We start from the raw sequence: 16,541 nt of genomic DNA, 5'->3' as shown, positions 1-16,541 counted from the left end.
AATATTAGTTTGTACCATAAGATATATGACAAACTGAGAAAAATATTGCAATGTCATTGATTTATTAAGATTTATTATCTGCTATTTTTGTTTGGGTCTACATGGTTCCTCTCTGTGATGTCATTTCCTGTTTTTTTATTTTCCTTCCTAGAAGTTATATCACACTGATTTTGATGTTGCGGACAATTGCAATTATTTATTAAAGAATTCTGTCTATCTTTTCATAAGATTGTTCTTCATTCCAATCTCAGGTTGGTTATAATGCCTTAACACATTTTACTTTGCCGTAAGATCTAAAAATATTCAAATGAACTAACTAAAATGAACCATTTTTATTATTATTAATGAATCAGTGCCACATCACTGATCCCATTTACATTATTTATCTATCACGTTCTCTGTTTCTTAATGTCCCTTTAACTTCCCCTTCCTTCTCTCCTTCATCCTGGACCTTCAGGTAAATGGGTCTCAGCGTGCAGCCCTGTGTACATTACCATCCGCTGTGCCCTGTGATGGACGAGTGTTGTTCCTCAATTTGTCTGCATTGTTTTAGTTTCTAACCACCAGCCTTGTAAAAACCCAAGACCATCCCTCCCCCTCTCCACCTCCCAAAGGGGAACAAGAAGGAAGTCCTCATTATATGAGGGATGACTTATAAAAATCAGCTGCCAACAAATGATTTTTAATTAGCTTTTAAGGTGCAGTGTTTAGAAAAGTTATGGCGTTTGTGTGAACTGAGCAGTGATAATCTTTATCTCCTCCTGGCAGCTGCTGGCTCTAATGGCAGACACCATGGACACCCTTGAAGGCAAGCGGTCTGATCAGGAACGTGTGTGGAATGCAATGCAAAAGGTAAATAGACAGCGAAAGGGAAAAGGACAATGACGGCGTGTGTAGATGGGGCACAAATGCCACTCAGTGCCTGCTCATACACACTCCGTTGCACATTGTTCCATACACACTCCTCAGAATTCAAAAAAAGACATTTGATATACCAAATCTGAAGGGTAAAATTCATTTTCCGAGGTGGTCTTCAGGGCCTGCGGAGACTTCTTGGCAGGACTGTCATCTCTATTATGGTTAACAAAGTCGTGTGAACTTCAAAATGGCACTTTTGATGTGGCCAGTTCTTTGATTCTCGTCTATAAATGAATTTCCCTTGTTAATTAGACTGGCTCGGGATTTTCAAATTGCTACTAGGAAATCAAGCCAGGACCCTGGCAAGAGCAGACTTAAGCCCATGATTCATATTTCATAGAACGCACTGAGCCTTTTGAAATGTTGTTCTGAAGCACCATGGAAACTATTGACAGTGTATGCTAGCCTGTTTACCATCTTGTGCCTGAATGAATTGAATCTACCTCCCACTCTTGTGGAAGCCTGACCAGAATAGCGACTTTTAAAGGGAAGTTTGGGTACACTTTGAAGGCTACAGTATATAGAAGACAGCAAAAAAGGCAGTTCCTCTCAAGTATTCATGCTTGTACTAAAATCTGTAGGTATTGAGTGACATTCGAATGCTTAAAGCTTGATAATGAATTTAGCTGGTGCTTTGGAGGTGCTCAGGGAACGCTGGAGATCAGGTTTCCAGGGAAAGTTGCAAAAATGTCAGAATATGTGCAGTAGAATATGATGTCATGCTCTATAGGGCTTCTGTTAGTAATACATAATTATCTCTAAATCCGCTTTGTCGGCAGGTATCGGATCAATTGTAATGATTGGACAAACATATATGTGCATTTTTTAATATTTAGACCACTACTCTTATTGATTGCTATCAGGATGTGAAAAGAGTATCAACCAGTATAACAAAAATTGCCTACCCTACCTTAAAGGGATAGTTCACCCAAAAATGAAAACTAGCCCATGATTTACTCACCCCAAAGCCATCCTATGTGTATATGACATTCTTCTTTCAGACGAATACAATCAGAGTTATTTTTTTGAAGTCCATACAAGTGTAGCATATACACCTAGGAGGGCTTCGAGGTAAGTAAATCATGGGCTAATTAAACATTTTGGGTGAACTATCCCTTTAAAGGCCCCCTGAAATCAAAATTTAAGTTTTTTAGCTTTAAAAGTTGGTAAGCTGGTGTTCTCCAAAACAATGACAAAATTTGCATTTTGGAGATATAAGCATTCAAAACATACAGTCTCTCACTTCCGTTAAATCGGAAAAAATGGATCATGGATTTTTATGACATCACAGCGGACTTCAGCTTCTCATCACATCATCTGTCCAATCAAATGCTCTCTAGAATCTAAAGCATCCCGCAACTCCCACCCCGTAATGCTATAAATACCACCTGAATTTATTTACATCTCTACTAATAAATCTAACGTATATCATCAGCGCTCAGGTTCACTAAACTAAACGCTATTGGCTATTTGAAAAGGAAGAGGAGCGATTCAAGATGTCCAGCCTAAGCTTCCTGTTTCAGTGGACGCATCGTACGAAATTGTGCATTCCAAGAAACTTCGGTGGGCCTTTAAAGCTGGTGACCAGCGATGCTGAATTTTTTAGATGGGCAAACACACGATTCAGATCATCAGCTCATTAGTAGAGGCTCCAAGACCTGAAATTGGTGTCTCACGGTACGTTTACACGACAAAAATATGCTTAAAACGGAGAAGTTTTTCCTTTGAGTTTTCCGCGTACAGACATTGTTCATTGTCAAAACGATCTCAATTCACACGGATCCGCGAAAACGGCTAAAATCGTTGTATTTTGCTGCAAGGCCATTAGATGGCGATGAAACACTATAGACCGAACACGTAATACGCATGTGCATTACGTCTTCAGAGATTCGCGTTTTTGTTGTTTACATGGAGACCATTTGCAAAAACCTACACTTTGAACCCTGTTTTCAGAAGTTTGCCTTTTCAGACACCCAAAATGCTGACTGTCTCGTAAACGAACGGCCAGAACGCATACAAAGTCTTGCGTTTTTAGTTAAAAACGGTGTCGTGTAAACAGCCCCTCAGTTAACAGTTCTCTCAAAGGTTATTAACTATATTGGGGTTTCATTTTAGTGGGAGAGTGGAGGATGTTGTTTTCAGGCCAGTAGGGTTATGGGTTGGACTCCAGGGCTCCGTTCAGTCGGGGATTGTTGGGTCTAGAAAGGGAATGCTGTCTGGGCCGTAGCGGTGATGAATTACGCTGAGGAAGGAATGATGACACTCACACAGTCAAAGACAGTGCATCAGCGGGTCACTCGCTCTCAGCCACAGCAGCGCCTGTCGCCCTGGGGTTACTGATGGACCCTTATTAATCACTCCATCAGCTGCCCGCACCTCAGAGTCGCTCTGATTACATCACACGCCGCTGCTAAAACACACTCTTCTTTAAAGCTCACACTCTCTCCGGTGGACCTGACCTTTCACTCCAGATCTGTCTCATACATCATCCAGCCAGCATTAGGGACAAAGGGAGTGGGGGAGGAAGAGAGGGCAACGGGCAGAGATGAGGCCCGTCCCGCAGCCGATGATACTTAAATACTAAATCCAGGGGCAGGGGGAAAGACGTTTCTGGCACAGCCATGGAGTTCATCACAGTGTAATTGCTCAAGGGCACAACCTCTGGAGGGACAGATGGGTTGGAAGAAGGTTGCAATTGTGTGTTTTCTTTCTAAGATGGAATATACTGGTCTGTAAAGGTATTAAGTGTCTGGACAAAATATGGCTTTTTGCTATCACACCAATATTCATGGCTCAAATCATCACTGCAACAGAAGCCAGAAATCCGATTAACCGGATTTTAATGCTGAGAAATAGCTATTAAATATCAGGGGAAAAAACTTGATAGCCTATACTAAGATTTTTCTAGTCGACTAGTAGTCGTACATTTAAGCCATTAGTCGACTAATCGCACATTTATATTAGTTAAATTACTTAACTATATACTGAGGAGACTACTAAACCATAATGAGCGTTAAATATATATATAAGCGAACGTAAGCGAACGCATAAAGCTTACCGCAAATCACCAGCAAAAGTAATGATTAGGAATGTGTCGGAAAAAATTGCAAGGAGACATTTTAATTATGTATTAAACTAGTGTTTTCTGAGTCAGTGTCGGCCTCGCCATCGCCACAGTATAGTGAACACGCCTATAGAGAAATGCACCTTTCATATGAATTACATAAACAAAGACTATTTCTTTTCGATTCGAATTGGTTAGTTTAAAAGTAGACATTTCAAGCTTTCTATAGATATATTTCTTATGTCTGTGAGGCAAGTATACACAGAGTTTCGGTTAATTTGTGTGACGTGCTCCAGTTCACGGAGACCAAGACGGCACAAAGTGGGTCCAGTTCATTTTCTTTATTTTACAAGAGCACAATTTTTTTTTTTTTGTTATTGTGAGTTTACACAAATTAAACCCTTTACAGTTTCGATTGATGTATTACTCTTACGTATGACCAAAAATGATGGAGTATTTTAAGTGTTTCCGCTGTGTTATCAGGAAGAAATGCAAGTGATTGCTCCTCCATGTCATGCAGAAAAGCAAGTATATAAGAAAAGCCTGATAATAGCACACATATATATAGGTTATGAACGGGGGTATGAACGATTGTTTTCCATATCTATTTTCTTGAAAAGGGGCATGTCGTCTGCCATTTTAAATGTGCGAGCACTTAAATTAGAATGGATTCTGATTGGCTGTCAGTGATTTATCGTTCAACAGCTGAAAAAAAAAAAAAAGTGATCCCAACGATTTAGTTTCTCCGTTATAGCTGTGGTGTAAACTGCTATTCTTTAATATTAAGAACGATTGTTAGAACTATATCTTTATCGTTATCTTAATTGTTATCATCCTTGGTATGAACGGGCCTTAAGCCTTTTTCTAATCAACTAACATTTAGTAGACTATTTGGGGGCAGCCCTAGTCTATACCATGGTCTGTCAGAATATGCTATTCTGATTGGCTGGAAGGTCAAACCGCGTAATGCACATGTAGTTCCAGTCTGTTCCGTTCACCGTTCTACTTGTCAGTGTTAGCAAGGAACCATGATATAAGCGAGATAATCCACGGCTAGGTGTGCATTACCCGATTGTAACGCACTTCGTGGAGTCGGGTGGTTTCTTTGCCTTCATGCCATGTATTAAAATCATGTAATCCATACCTAGCCGTGGATTATCAAGCTTTAAAAAGAAACCTAAAATAGAAAATTATAAAAAAATAAATACTATAGTAGTATATTAATAATACTAAAACAACTCCAAGTGCTAAAATTTCCTCCATGTTTGATTCTCAGACATAAGAGAATGGCTAAATACAAAGCGTCTTCAAAAACAAGTGAATATTGAGTATATTATAAATATTTACTATCACGGTGTCTTGTGCTTTATAGAACAGATCAGAATCCCAGACAGGAATCAGAGATCAGAGGAATGTGAGAGATACACAGGTCTGTGGGCGCTGCATTTTCTGTTCTGTGTGGCATGTGGTCCTCTGCTTCATTCTCCCAATTTTGAAGTACTTAATCTTAAACTAAACATTGTGGACCATGTTTTTGAGACGAATTGACGGGATAAATCTCCACCCAGAGGTTTCTAGGGAGACCAAGCCAAAAGATTAACAGTTGCCAAAACATGCCAACCAAGCGCTCAACAAGAATCCGAGCCCAAGGGGAACTTCTGTTATCAAATACCGAATACAGACTGATATCTCAGCATACATACATAGTCTTGGACATGGATTCCTTTTGTTAATCTCCTGATGTGATCCATATGTCCTTAGAAGATTAAAAAAGACCATCATAGCATAAATACCATACAGTGGCCTGACATAAATGAGAATGACTAATTTGCCAATGCCACATTTTTGAAAAAGTAACTTGAGAAAAAATAATATGCTCCGCATGAAGGCATAAAAAGCCTTAATAAACAAGGCAGACATTAAACTTCATATGCAGCTCAAGAGCCTCAGCCCTTCATTTCCTTCAAATTATTGAGTAGTTAATTTATGAAGCTCGGCAGCACGTCCTTCTCAGAAATACACCAGTAGCAAGATTCATTTCCAACCCCAATTTGTTCTACATGAATCAAAGGGGCATTAAGCGACACATTCTGATGAGCGCTGGAGTTCACATATTGAGACCGTACATGTATTGATTTGGCAGTTTGTTTTTGGAGAGTCATTAGATGCTGTGATTCGGGCTGTTTTTTCCAACACACTATGGTATAAGTGCACATGGGCGTCTTCACATTTATGAGCATAAGCTACATGCTCTCAGCTCATTTCATTCTCTGCCAGCTGCCATCCCATCTATTTCTGACTCCTCCCGCGGGAGGGAGAACAGATATGAGTAATCGTTCCTACATTAACTCTGCGCTTTGGTGCTTGTCGATTCACTTCGAGAGCAGAGAACAATCTGACTTCTGAAAAGACCTCGGAAGTGTGACCTTTGACCTCCCGAGATGAAAAATCTCAGGCCGCCCGATCTCCTTAGTTTACATATATTTTTTGCACGTTTAGATATGAACTGAACACAAATATGGCTATATATACAAAATAGATGCATTTAAGGCACACTATGTACATTTTTGCTACTAGAGGTCGTTTATTCAAAACAAAGGCGTAGCTTGATGACGCCTTGATTTTGCCGAATCATGCACTCTTAAAAAATGCTGGGTTGTTTCAACCCAATTTTGGGTAAAATATGGACAAACCCAAACATTGGGTTAAAAATGTATTGTAAAAATTTTACCCAACGGCTGGGTCTGTCCATATTTTACCCAAAATTGGGTTGAAACAACACAGCATTTTTTATGTGTGGGAGTTTTTGTCTTCACCTCTACAGCCGGTGGAGAATACGACGGGACTCGGGCAGAAATCATATTCATGGATGACCAGTAATGTATTAAAGATTTACGAAAGCCGTTGGAGCGGAACAAGGCCGCTGAAGCGATTGCTAATTAGAGACGAGCACGACACACAATTCGAGAGCAGTGGAGCTTTTATTATGCCGCTGACCACTTCCGATTCTTCTGGTCATGCGTATGTGGGGGAACACAGCTCTATTTTATCATATTAGATACATTTAAGTGTGATGGAAGTTGTTATATTGCTACTCTGTGCGCTCAATCTGCAGCTACTATATGAGACACTTGTTGCACACTGCAGTGAGCTAGAGCGATATAAGGCATGGTAAATATGGTACTCTCTGTAAATCAAGAAAACGATATTTAAACAAAAAGACTAACTGTGTTGAGCTGTATAACAATGATTCGTTTTCTGTCAATGAATGTATCCAAACAGTTGCTCACCTGTCTAATAAAACCCATACAATGTTAAAGCATCTTTGGTGTTTCCATGGTTTCTACAAAATAAAACCGGAAATCGAGGGTAACGCGGGTATGATGTCTTTGATAGGTGACGCACGGACGGTGTAGTCTTAGCGGCCCCTAATTTAATAACAAATTATCCTTTCGACGGAAGTGAATCAGCCAAAACTAACTTTAGCTGGAAAATAACATTATTCAAGAACCGCTATAAAGCCAAAACATTCTGTTACCTTAAATTATACGTTTATCGCTGTAAAGTAGCTTTGAAACAATCTACATTGTTAAAAGCGCTATATAAATGAAGATGACTTGATTTGACTAGTTTTTTTTTTTTTATCCAAAAATCTTACATAGATCTTGTGCCTTTAACAGCAAATAAAATGTAAAAGTATATGTTCACAGCTTTAGTAATGTGTAAATCTTTACAAACGCCTTATGTCATTTATGTCACATATTACACTTTAGTAAAGCAGTTGTCTGGTTTAATTTGCTCACGTCAGATAAACAGCGAGGGACTTTCATTCAGCCTATATAAAGCTCAATCAAAATGGCTTGAACTGCCAAAATCTGATTTCACTGGATTTTCGACCCCTAGTGCAGACTGCTTAATGCACAGAGGTGGCAAAAAACACACCTACCACAATTGCTGCAAATAACGTAAAACGCTCAAAAGCTGATTGCTGATTCTCGCGCACAGAAAACAAGAATGCACTGATTTTCTTAGCCATACCTACAGCATAATAAAAAATAGTTACATTTATTTTTCTATTCACATACTCAAACAGTGACAAAACAATTTCGGCTTTGGCCACTCAGGGACTGAGTTTCGGACCACCCCAAACTTCATCTAGTGAATAAGTGTCTAACTATGTAAACGGTTAAAAGGCCAGTAAAGGCCAGCAGGACTGACAGTCTGACTGCATAATGAGCTTTACTGTATTCTGAAGCAGAGGATGGGCTCTTTGATCAGGGCTCTGTTTCCTCTCTGCCGAGAAGGCCCTTTGTTTTGGGGACTGAATGATGGGCGCTGACAGGTTTGATAGGCATTTTGACAGCTCTCGTATCGCTGCTGAATGCCTAAGTGGTAGCAGGAGCAAAAAGCCAAGACCTGCACACACACAAAAACCAACAGATATGCACAGTAATGGAGAGCTAATTGTTGCTGCAGAGCCGAATCTGTCCGTTTATGAGTGGGTGGGCGGCCACACTGACCGAGAACGAGAAGAAAAGAGAAAATGGAAGGGTGTTTCAGTAAAAAAAAAGTCAGCAAAAGGGGAGAGAGAATACCTTTGAACGTGGAATGACTGTTCAGCCGTCTACTATGGAGCTTTCAGGCCGGTTCCCAGAGGAGAAAAAGCGAAAACCTTCCAAACAAACACACTTGGACTGAATTCATAAGCAAACAGGACTCACCACCTACATATAACTGTGCGTTTCTGAACTACCGAGCCTTTGACGCACGCGGTCTCTCTTTCCCTCAACCTTGCTTTTCTTTTCCATATCCTAACTCACATCCCGCATTCACTTTCATATTTCACTCCCCCTCTTTCCCCGTTCTCCGAGAGCAGACATAATAAATTCCCACGCCAAGCCATCTACTCAGAAATGAGAGGTCGAAAGGGGAGCCACTTCCCTTTGTTTTTGAGGAGGTAATTAAGTCTCTAAGGGGGGCGGGGGTTTTCTTTACAAGGTTTCAAAAACGTGCTTTTGTGTTGATCTGCAGCCTTCTCAAATGCTAAAGCTTGATCAAAATGATGTCATATCCCTGTCCTCTGATAGTATGTGTTAGTGTATGTCTTCTGCCTCGTGTAAATCTAAACCAGGGGTGTTCAAAGTCGGTCCTGGAGAGTTTAGCTCCAATTTGCCTCATCACAACTACCAGGAAGTCTCTAGTATGCCTGGGAAGAGCTTGATTGGCTGGTTCAGGTGTGTTTAATTGGGGTTGGAGCTAAACTCTGCAGGATTGGACACCCCTGTTCTAAACTACATTTTTTCGGTGGAAAATAAAATGAGAAATTATATTTACATTATTCTTATGATGATTCTCATTACACGGTGAACAAAACGGTCAGATAACCAAAATGTGCTTCATGCTATTTAGGTAAAAACAAGGAACAATGTAATGTGATATGATATGAATGATTTCTCTCTGGTGTTTTGTCCATATTTTGAAATTACGCTTTGCATTGTGATTTAGGGTTAAAGGAAATATTTGTAAGCTTAATCCTGGCAGAAAATTACAGTTTTTTTATGGATTTTTTTTTTTTCTTTTCTTTTCTTAAAGTGTGTGGTAAATCCTAAATCTAGAAAATCTAAATTAACAGATTTGATTCATTATTTTTAAATATATTATACTTTATTAGGACATTAAAGGAATAGTCATTTTGAAGAATGTCGGTAACCAGACAGTTGATGGACCCCATTGACTTGAATGGGAAAAAAATACTATGGATGTCAATGGGGTCCATTAACTGTTTGGTTATCGACATTCTTCAAAATATCTTCTTTTGTGAAACAACTTGAGGGTGAGTAAATGATGACAGAATTTTCATTTTGAAGTGAAATATTCCTTTAAAAGGTCTGATCCAGTAGAAATAGCTTTTAGTTTATTTTTATTAATCAAATGCAGTACAACTACTGTAGAAAAACTTAAATCAAATTTAAATACATTATTTCAATTAATAACATTTAACATTTTGTGATGACATTTAAATTATATTAATATTTTAAAATGTTTTTTACATAATAGTTTATATACATATTTATATACATACATATATTTTACATTCGGTTTATATACAAATCTTAATTTTAGGCGGAAACATTGAATGTGCTGAAAGGAAAGAAAACAGAAAGTCCCTGGACTGGCGGCAAGCTTCAAAAAGGACCAAAAAACACCATCATAAAAGTGCTGCATCATCACAAGAGCCATCACAGCTCTCAAATCTAATTTGTGCATTTGCATATTCAAACTTTGCATGTCAAAACTCAAGTTTGACGTCAATGACGACAGACACTTTTGTTTTTTGCTGCTTCTAATCAAACCATGTTTAAAATGCAAAATGCAAATGACATTTGACAGCTATGGCAAATGAAAAACAACGATCACATTTTTAAAAGCTATATGGTTTCAAAGGATGGCACATGATTAACCACAGAGAACATTTGGTGTACATTTTTCACTTAGAAATTGCCAGAAACTCAAATTATTACAAAGAAACAGCAAGTAACATTCAATTAAACGTGAGATTTTAAAGTACCGTAGAAACACTGAAATGTTTACTTGTCAGGAGAGTGGTCACTATGCTTTCAAAAAGAACAGCTGTATTCTTCAAAATGTCTCTCAATGCTCCATAAAAGAAAAGCATATATATTTGGAACAACATGAGGGTGAGCGAATCCTCATGTGTGGCTGAACTTTTCTTTTGCAGGTGGAGGCAGTGAAGGATATGCTTTATCAGTTAGAGGAGACCTATCTGAAGAAGAAGGAACTGAGAGCCACCCGACAGCAAAAGGCTAAAGAGAGGAAAGCCGTAAAAAAGACGTCCCCCAGCAGGAGTCCCGCCGCAACACCCCAGGGCGAGCCAAATGCAGTGGCCCGACCCTCAGCCCAGTCATCCAATAAGTGAGAACCTTCCGCCACCCCACACACACTTATCTTCTGCCAGGAAGTAGGACACTCCACCAGGCCATTACTCCACCCTGACGGAAATAAATGAGCTTTGCGGGCGAACCATCATTCAGATCCGTCTTTTCTCAAACCATCCCACATTAGTTTTACGACTCTAGAAAACCCCTCCCCCACCCTGGGTCTCTACATTGGGTTGACATGAATAAAATAGCATTTTTCTTCAAGCATATGTAGAGCTAAAAAGGGTCCGTTGCACTTATGTAACCATTCATATAGAATGTGGATGAATCTCATGAACACATTCATGGGCTATTTCACCGCAAATTCAATAGGGAAAAGTATTGATAATAATAGTCAAATATATTATTTTAAATGACTTGCATCAGTAAAGGTGATTTTAAAATAACTGTTTGTTGTTGTTAAAGAATTATTATAAAGTTATAATGACATTTTTTGCAAATAATTTTTTATATATATATATATTAAAGGGCACCTATTATGGAATTTTGAAATTTACCTTTCATGTAGTGTGTAACATAGATCTAAGTGAACAAAAACATCCTGCAAAGTTTGAAATATGAAAGTGCACCGTATATAAAGTTATTGTCTTTCAAAAGTGAGAGTCGACTCTGAGTCATTTTTATGAATCGTTAGAAGACCGAAGCTTTTTCTCTGACTAGATGACGTCAACTTGTCAAGTTATTTGAATACGATACGCCCACTTATTGCGCTCCAAGGCCAGGGAAAATATCATGGCGACGAGACGCTGTGTTCTGAAGTGCGGCTCAAAAGCCAACTTTTTTCATCTGCCCAAGGAGGAGCATTTGAAGACTAAGTGGCTACAATTCACTATACCACAGAAGTATAGTCCGAGCCTTGTGCTTTGTTCACGTCATTTTGAAGACGATTGCTTTTTAAATGCAATCAAACTTGGATTCGCGAGCTGACTGATATTGAAGGAAGGTTCCAACCCGATCTCACGGCAATTCGTACGAATTTTACGAGGTGGCTAAAGGTTCAGTTCCAAGTGTATTTGCATCAGCTTCCTCCTCCGTATCACAACAACCTGTAAGTGTTATTAATAATTTTTGCTTTTATATTTTATGTAGCATGCTTAATAATTATTTTGTTTGTTGTGTAAGCACCGTTTAGCTTCTAGGTCTTCAATGACAATTGTATTGAGATATGTGAAGTGTTTGTCGTTGTTTTCGGAGTTGTCTAAAGAATAGAGTAATACCTCGTAGTAACGTAACTGCATTTTTTTTTTTGTAAAAACGTTATGTTTATGCATCGGGCTAATGCAAACAAAGACTGATTGTGCTTTTACAATATGAACTCTGGGCTATGCTCGCTAACATAACATTAAATTCTTTATCTTATTTTTCGTTTTTTACTACAAACTATAAAGCAGTGGACTATAATCATTATTATAATACAATTTAATTAATAAAAGGATCATTGCACTCCGTGTTAAAAATAAGTATTATCTCTGTAAACACTGCTGGGTCATCTGACCAATCAACGCAGATTAGCGTCGCGCAAAGGAGGGGTTTGGAAAACGAGTCGTTGAACGAATCATTTGGGAGTCGGTGAGCAAATCAGGTAAAAATAAATGCATATTATACGAAAACAAAAGTGTTTTTTGTCATTGCATGCATGTAAAACTGTTGTTGGGGACTCCCACAACAACATTAGGAACATTTTAAATGTCATAATAGGTGCCCTTTAAATAATCAGTTACAAAAATAAACAGTTAAGAGCAGTACAACAAATATTATCATGATGTTTAAACACTTTACAGTATTTACAAATAATATATTGCTTATTTTAAATGTAATAATGATGTTAATAATACATTTATTTTAATTTTAAATGTCTATTTTCATTAAAAATGTTCTATTATTAAAATAATAAGTGCTGGGCAACCATTAATTATGATTAATTAGGGCTGTAAACGATTAATCGAATCCAAAATAAAAGTTTGTGTTTACATAATATATGTGTGTGTATTGTGTATAATTATTTTGTATATATAAATACACACACATGCATGTATATATTTAAGAAAAATGTGTTATTTATATATAAAATAGTTATATTTATATATAATATAAATTATATAGAAATATATATGCAGTATATAAATGCAAATATTTCCCAAATATATACATGCATGTGTGTGTTTTTATATATACAAAATAATTATACTCAATACACACACATATATTATGTAAACACACACTTTTATTTTGGATTCGATTAATCGCGATTAATCGTTTACAGCCCTATGATTAATCGCATCCAAAATAATATTTTTTGTTTACATAATATATGTGTGTGTACTGCGTATAATTATTTTGTATATATAAATACACACATATTTATGCATAAGAAATATTTGCATGTATATACTGTATATATATTTACATAATTTATATTATATATAAATATTGTATATATAAATAACACATTTTTCTTAAATATATACATGCATATGTGTGTATTTCTATATACAAAATAATTATACACAGTACACATACATATTTATATGTAAACAAACTTGAATTTTGGATGCGATTAATCGTTGCCCAGCACTAAATATAATATTGTTTTCATTACAGTAATGAGAACTAGGCTTCGTTTTCTTTGCGAAATATATAATTCCTCAATATAAATCCTTTTTGGATTTTAGTCTGAAATGTGACCCAGACATTCTCGAGCACTACAAGCTGAACCAGTAAAAGCAAACCCAGCATGCCAGGACAGAAAACACATCACTGAAGCATGACTGTATTATTGTTTGCAGGGGAGTTAATGATCTGAATTCACAGGTTACAGTCGGAGGCGGAGGAGGATTGATCAGGCGCTTCAAAACACAAGGAGTAAACACGCACACACACACCAAAGGCTCCGTCACTCACGTGCTGGGTGAAGATTGATCGCTCGCACGCACACAACAGGGGTCCCGCGGGAAGGGGAGGGGGGCGTTTTCAGCCATATTGACAGCTGCGGAGATCTCTATACACACACAAACACACACATATATACACACACACATATGCACAGTGCTGATTCATTTAAGTCCTTGAGCTTTGCAACATACTGTACTTGCAATCTCCATTAGCCAGGACCCCAATTATAGACCGTCCCAAACAATAGTGCTTAGCCCTGAGTTTCTGATGGGCCCGTCCGGTGTCTTTAGGCAATTAGGAGCCTTTGGTCGAGTCCGCACGGCCCCTCCAGTGTTAGGGTCAGCAATTAGTGCGTATTCATTTCAATACATTAAAGGCGTTCATCGAGTGGAGTGAGAAGGAAAGACATTTGCATTGCACACTATCGGCATGTTGTAGAGATTAATTACCGCCACGTGTTTTCTAAATGGTAAACAGTTATTGTAATCCACTCTTGCATGTAAAACGAAGAGGAATTCACTGCACGGCAACAGCACTATAAAGAGAATATGTGATGCTGTTTTTGTTGGTGGTTTAGATTGTATAATGATGTTTCTGAACGCTGTGGATTTTGATAAAGCGCGATAAACGCGCGCTGATCCAGTTTTCGCACGCGTAAGCAGCTCGGGTGTTACATCATTATATTCTACAGTGATTGAAGTATTTCCGTCCACAGCTTGAGAGGAAAGGTTTTAAATTAAAAGGAGATGAGAGTGTTTTGCTCTCCTCTGTTCTGCTACGAAATAACCGGCGCTCTGTGGTTCACATGAAAAGCTATTAGTTTGCTATAACTAGAATGCTGTCCAATTTTATACAGGAAAACCACTGATGTGGGTCTCTACACACACCGGTGCTGTAAAAATCGTTGTCTAGGTTTTATGTTTACTGTTTACATTAGTTGTATTAAAGTATAACATTAAGCTAATGTCTTTAGGTGCAGAATTTAGTCTTAATTTAATAAAGACGGCAGCTATTTGTCTAAATAGCAACAAAAGTATTTTCTTTGCACTAAGGCCGTATGTTCACCAAAGCGTTTTTTCACGCGGCTGGCGTGTTTTTTCAATTGTTTTCAATAGGAGCGCCGCGTTTTTAAAACGCCATGAGCGTAACGAGGCACTGAGTGTCTTTTTCAGGTCGCCAAGAGTTGAAGAATGTTCAACTCTTGCGTTCAACGAAGCTCTCAACACTGTCACTTTTTACCCAACCGACCAATCACAGTGGAGGAGGGGCGGGACTAATACCAGACCGACCAACGGATATTCTGTATCATAGCAACGAAGTCTCAGCTGAAAAAAAAAAACTGCGCTGCCAAAACGCTCAGGCGCCCACAGCTAGGCGTTTTCAGCAGAGCGTCTAGCATTTTCAAAACGCCGAGCTATGTGCGCTTGAGAGCGTTTTGGCAGGGCAGTTTTTTTTTTGTTGAGATGCTTCGTTGCTATGATACAGAGTATCTGTTGGTCGGTGTGGTATTAGTCCCGCCCCTGCTCCACCGTGATTGGACGGTTTGGTACTCAAAGTTGAACATTATTCAACTCTCGGCGACCTGTAAAAAACGCCAAACACTCAGCGTGAAAAAGACCCTCAGCGCCTAATTACGCTCATGGCGTTTTAAAAACGCGGCGCTCCCATTGAAAACAGTTGAAAAAAACACGCCAGCCGCGTAAAAAACGCCAAGCGCTCGGCGCTTCAGCGTGGTAAAAAACGCTCAGCTCCTCGTTACGCTCATGGCGTTTAAAAAACGTGGCGCTAACATTGGAAACAATTGAAAAAATACGCCAGCTGCGTGAAAAATCGTGTACGTTGACACACAGCTGGCGTGTTTTTTTAAATTGTTTTCAATGGGAGCACCGCGTTTTTAAAACGCCATGAGCGTAATGAGGCGCATCTTTTTCACGCTGAAGCGCTGAGCGTTCGGCGTTTTTTTTACAGTTCGCTGAGAGTTCAGTCTCACTGTTCACTGACTCATCACTGTCACTTTTTACCCAACCATCCAATCACAGTGGAGGAGGGGCGGGACTAATACCACACCGACCAACGGATATTCTGTATCATAGCAACGAAGCGTCTCAACTGAAAAAAACACTGTGCTGCCAAAACGCTCTCAAGCTCACATATAGCTCGGCGTTTTCAGCTGACTAAACACGCTTTGGTGGACACCCGGCCTAAGTGAAAATATTTTATTTGCATTAGTTAGATGCTATTCATACTTAGTGGACATAGTGTCAGATATTTAGTATTAATAAAAAATAAAAAAATCAGCAAGGATGCATTAAATTGATCAAACGGGACAGTAAAGGCATTTAAAATGTTACAAAATATTTATATTTCAAATAAATGCTTTTATTTTTTACTTTAATTCCCCAAAGAATCCCTGGAAAAGTTTTTTTTTTTTTTTTTTTTTTTTTTTTTATCAAAATGTTATGTTGAGCAAATTCATTAAGTGCTGCTAAGTAACAAACTTAGTGATCCATTATGGGAGCTGTGAGATGGCAAATAGGACAAATATATAACATGACTGGAAAGCTGTACTGACCAATCGGCATCCACCACTATGCACTTTATATAAAATGAAAGAACTACAAACAAAATTCAATAATAGCTCTATGCTGTAAAAATAATCATTCAGAAGCATCTTATGAAATCAGTCAACACCGTGTAGAGCTTCAAAC

General features: G+C 38.4%; 1 protein-coding gene and 1 long non-coding RNA gene across 2 annotated transcripts in view; both read left to right on the top strand.

Moving 5' to 3' along the window:
* Positions 1-16,541, top strand: part of LOC306990423 — a 598,642-nt gene that overhangs the window by 505,212 nt on the left and 76,889 nt on the right. The window lies entirely within an intron of this gene.
* Positions 1-16,541, top strand: part of LOC306990460 (spermatogenesis-associated protein 16-like) — a gene marked incomplete at its 5' end in the record, with an annotated part of 111,660 nt that overhangs the window by 94,694 nt on the left and 425 nt on the right. Inside the window, 2 exons of the mRNA XM_079597336.1 lie at positions 769-852; positions 10,722-10,915. Of these exons, the coding sequence (XP_079453462.1) occupies positions 769-852; positions 10,722-10,915 (278 nt within the window). The remainder of the gene's footprint in view (positions 1-768; positions 853-10,721; positions 10,916-16,541) is intronic.

This window comes from Phoxinus phoxinus, assembly GCF_949152265.1.
Source record: "Phoxinus phoxinus genome assembly, chromosome: 22".
Taxonomy (NCBI): domain Eukaryota; kingdom Metazoa; phylum Chordata; class Actinopteri; order Cypriniformes; family Leuciscidae; genus Phoxinus; species Phoxinus phoxinus.
This window is presented reverse-complemented; position numbering and strand designations above follow the sequence as displayed.